Genomic DNA, 3842 nt, shown 5'->3' on the forward strand with positions numbered 1-3842 from the left:
CCGTCATTGTAAATAAGAATTTGTTCTTAACTGACTTGCCTAGTTAAATCAAAGGTTAAATAAATATACAGTGCGGTCCTGAATTATTGGATCCCTTGATAAATAGGGGCAAAAAAGACAGTATGAATTAAATATCACAAATACTGAGCTATACCGTAAATTGAATTGTAGAAAAATTTTATATTTTATACTAGTACAATTGCTTAGTGAAAAATATTTTGTTTAACAAGTAGAAAATACACTGGTCACAATTATTGTATCCCCTGTTTTGATACTTCAGCACCCTCCCCTTGCGAGGATAACATTGAGCCTTTTTCCAAAATGTTTCATCAGTTTGGAGAACACATTGGGAGGGATCTAGACCATTCCTCCAAACAGAATCTTTCCAGATCCTTGAAATTCTTTGTATGCGCTTATGGATTGTCCTCTTCATTTCAAAGCACAGGTTTTCAATGGGGTTCAAGTCCAGAGACTGAGATGGCCATTGCAAAATGTTGATTTTTGTGGTCAATTAACCATTTCTTTTTGGATTTTGATGGGTGCTTGGGGCTATTATCTTTCTGGAAGATACATTTGCGGCCAAGTTTCATCCTCCTGGCAGAGGCAACCAGGTTTTTGGCAAAAATGTCCTGGTACTTGGTAAAGTTTATGATGCAGTTGACCTTAACAAGGGCCCAATGACCAGTGGAAGCAAAATATGCCCATAACATAAAAGATCCATCACCATATTTGACAAAAGGATGAGGTATTTACGAAGGCCAAACCCACCGCTCATGTACGTGGCCAAAGACCTATATTTCTGTGCCATTATGACCATAGCACCGGTTTCAATCCAAGTTCCAATGCCATTTAGCAAACTCCAGGTGGTGTTATGGTCAGTGACATGAAAATAGACATGACATACACTATTTAACTCAAATTGTATTTTAATTTTCTTCCTCTGAAAAGCAGTCATGGGTAATGCAGAAAGCACGCCACCAAAGAAGGGTAAGAGATATGACTGTGGGAACAGCATGAGACATTTCAGTTAAAATACAATTAAAGCCTGATCTGTACACTCTGTTTTAGTGCATGCATTGACAAAAGTCAAAAAGGCATGTGTAACAGAGGTAAGAATGTGCCATAAGTTCACTCCACAGATAACTTGAAATGTCATGGCTGGTGCCACCCGTTGGTAACATTGTCAAGCAAGGACCGCCACGTGTGTTTTGCGAAGCAGAGCCTCGCTGGTTCGAATCAGCAGTTGGACAGTGAGGAGGCTAGCTGTTAGCAGCACACTGACCCCTGTGAAACATGCATATATCTAGTTGACAATACTCTAATTCACTGTCTTGACAATACTCTAATTTACTGTCTTAAATGATTTATTGTAGTGGCTAGTTGGTGAAACAAACAGAAATATGGGAATTGGAAGTACATTTAATCAAAATGCATTCCCATGTGTCACAGAATTTGACAGTCCATGGAGGGAGCAAAATTGGGAGTAAGTATAGTCTGACCAAATATGGACAACAGAGGACTATATATATACAAAGAGTGCACAAAACATTAAGAAAATCTTCCTAATATCCTAATTTTTCCATATCCTTCGTTGTAACTCTTCACCTGACAGTAAACAAGAGAGAGACACCATGGTGGCTGCACTGAGGAACTTTAAACTGAGTGATCCTGACATGAAGCAGCTGAGATGCCTGCTATATGGACCAGTCGGAGCAGGGAAGTCCAGCTTCGTCAACTCCGTCAACAATGTCTTCCAAGGACGATCAGCACATAATGCCCTGGTAGCAACTGCCTCTGGCACAAGCTTCACCAAGAGTGTAAGTTACTATAAATTAGGAATGTAGTGCCACTGATCACAAACCCTATTAATGGATAAAAAATGGATCCCTAGCATACCTTTGTATATGAACACCTGCTATGAGTATGTTTTAAAAAATGTTTATTTTCAGTACAATACACACTACATTAGGGATGGAGATAAACGTCTGCCCTTTGCATTCAATGATGTCATGGGTCTGGAGGCACAAGACAACGGGATGCAACCTGAAGACCTCATCAATGCTCTGAAGGGCCATATACCAGAGGGTTACAAGGTAAACCAGCATACACAAATGTATACACATGCAAATAATACTAGACTTTAAATGACCCAACAAACAATGCCAGTAGTGCTGCTTTCTACCAGAACCTAGTATCTCTTTCTTCAATGCCTAATTTAACAAAACAAATAAATAATAGATTCCAATAATATTACACTGTAAATGTAGCCTTCCTTAACCCAACAAACTATGCCGATGGTCCTGCTCATTCTACCAACAACAGCTAAATAATCTTATTCTTAAATGCCTAATTTAACAAAGCAAATTAGTAATAGTTTTAAACAGAAAAGTCCTGTCTGACCAGTCTTCTCTTTTCTTGGGCCAGTTCAATCCTTGGTTTGCATTAACTGATGAAAGTGCAGAATACATTAAGAAGCCCATGTCAAGTGACAAGGTTCACTGTCTGGTGAGTGTCGTTGCTGCAGACAAAATCTGGCTCATGTCAAATGACGTCATAGTCAAGATGAGGAAGGTCAGAGAAAAAGCCAGTGAATTGGGTGAGCTCTTCCAACCCCTCTGTTTCATTGTGTCTTTCTGTATTAATGAAGTGGCCCTTGTCTGAAGATAGCTCTTGAATTTTCACTTTCACATGGAACAGTGTTACCTATAGCTTAGCCCTTCCATTCAATCATTTTTACAACAGGAATAGCTCAAGTTGTTGTCATGACCATGCCAGACAAGGCTTGCCCCCTGGTGGAGATGGACGTGAAGAAGATGTACACCAGCAAGGCAATAAAAGAAAAAGTAAGTAATATTTTACAGTGCATGCCATCCTGAAGTCACGTAAAAATTTTAAGTTATTTATCCGTTAATGACTCAGATAACGCAAAAGTCCTCACTAAGGTAAATCAAAAGTTCTGCTCACTCAGATAAAGCAGAAGTCATTTTTGACTCCAACGTTTCTCAGATGCAGATCTGCAGTAATGAGGTGGGCGTTCCCATGAACTGCATCCTGCCTGTGAAGAACTACCATGAGGGGGTGCTGGATAACGACATGGACATCCTGATCCTGAACGCCATGACTCAGATTGTGAACTTTGCCAACGACTACATCTGGAACCTCCAACAAACTGCATGAGTGTAACACCTGCATGAGTGTCACAACATCTAAAAGAAGCGGAAGGAGATTACTGAGCCCTGCAGTTTATTCCTAAAGCTATATAGCCTAAATTTAATTTCAAAGAAGTCGGTGTTTGGAGGATATATTGGCATGGGTGTTGTTAGGTCCGAGACGAAGTCAAATTGTAACGGTTTTGACTTGAGGTTATTTATAGGGGTGCCAGGTAGGTTGTGCCTACCAGAGAAAGCATTTGTTTCTCCTTTTAGTTTGGGAGGGAATGAGTCCCATCTGGTCCGTCAAGTCACACCAATACAAAGGACTTATGTAAAAGGAAGGATGGAAATATACTTTTCATAAACCCCTTAAAACATTGGAAAGAACTTCAAACAAGTGTATTCTTTTGCGTGGTTGTATTAACAACAAATGATCACACACAACAATATAACAATTAATGCACTTATGTTCATTTAGAAATGTCCTGTACCTCGGGCATAAAAAGAGTCCAGCCCGGTAAATAAGTTCAGTGACTCAAGTGACCTTAGTCACGCAACGTTTGTCCGTAGCGTAAACCCAGTATATTCATACACTCAAAATAACACTTATTTTGCAACACAACTATAAAGCGTATCAAAGACTAACCAAAGAATAATACGTCCTCACAACTACATAATTCACAGTATACA

General features: G+C 39.5%; 1 protein-coding gene across 1 annotated transcript; it reads left to right on the plus strand.

The window, feature by feature from the left end:
• The first annotated feature begins 1452 nt into the window (after positions 1-1452).
• LOC120064631 (interferon-induced protein 44-like) lies at positions 1453-3578 on the plus strand. The gene is made up of 6 exons (XM_039015254.1): positions 1453-1483; positions 1613-1817; positions 1950-2093; positions 2425-2596; positions 2743-2843; positions 3007-3578. Exons 2-6 carry the CDS (start codon positions 1632-1634, stop codon positions 3175-3177), a joined length of 774 nt encoding a protein of 257 aa, XP_038871182.1. The 5' UTR covers positions 1453-1483; positions 1613-1631; the 3' UTR covers positions 3178-3578.
• The last annotated feature ends 264 nt before the right edge of the window (positions 3579-3842 follow it).

The sequence above is a fragment of the Salvelinus namaycush genome, chromosome 20 (genome assembly GCF_016432855.1).
Source record: "Salvelinus namaycush isolate Seneca chromosome 20, SaNama_1.0, whole genome shotgun sequence".
In the NCBI taxonomy this organism is placed as follows: domain Eukaryota; kingdom Metazoa; phylum Chordata; class Actinopteri; order Salmoniformes; family Salmonidae; genus Salvelinus; species Salvelinus namaycush.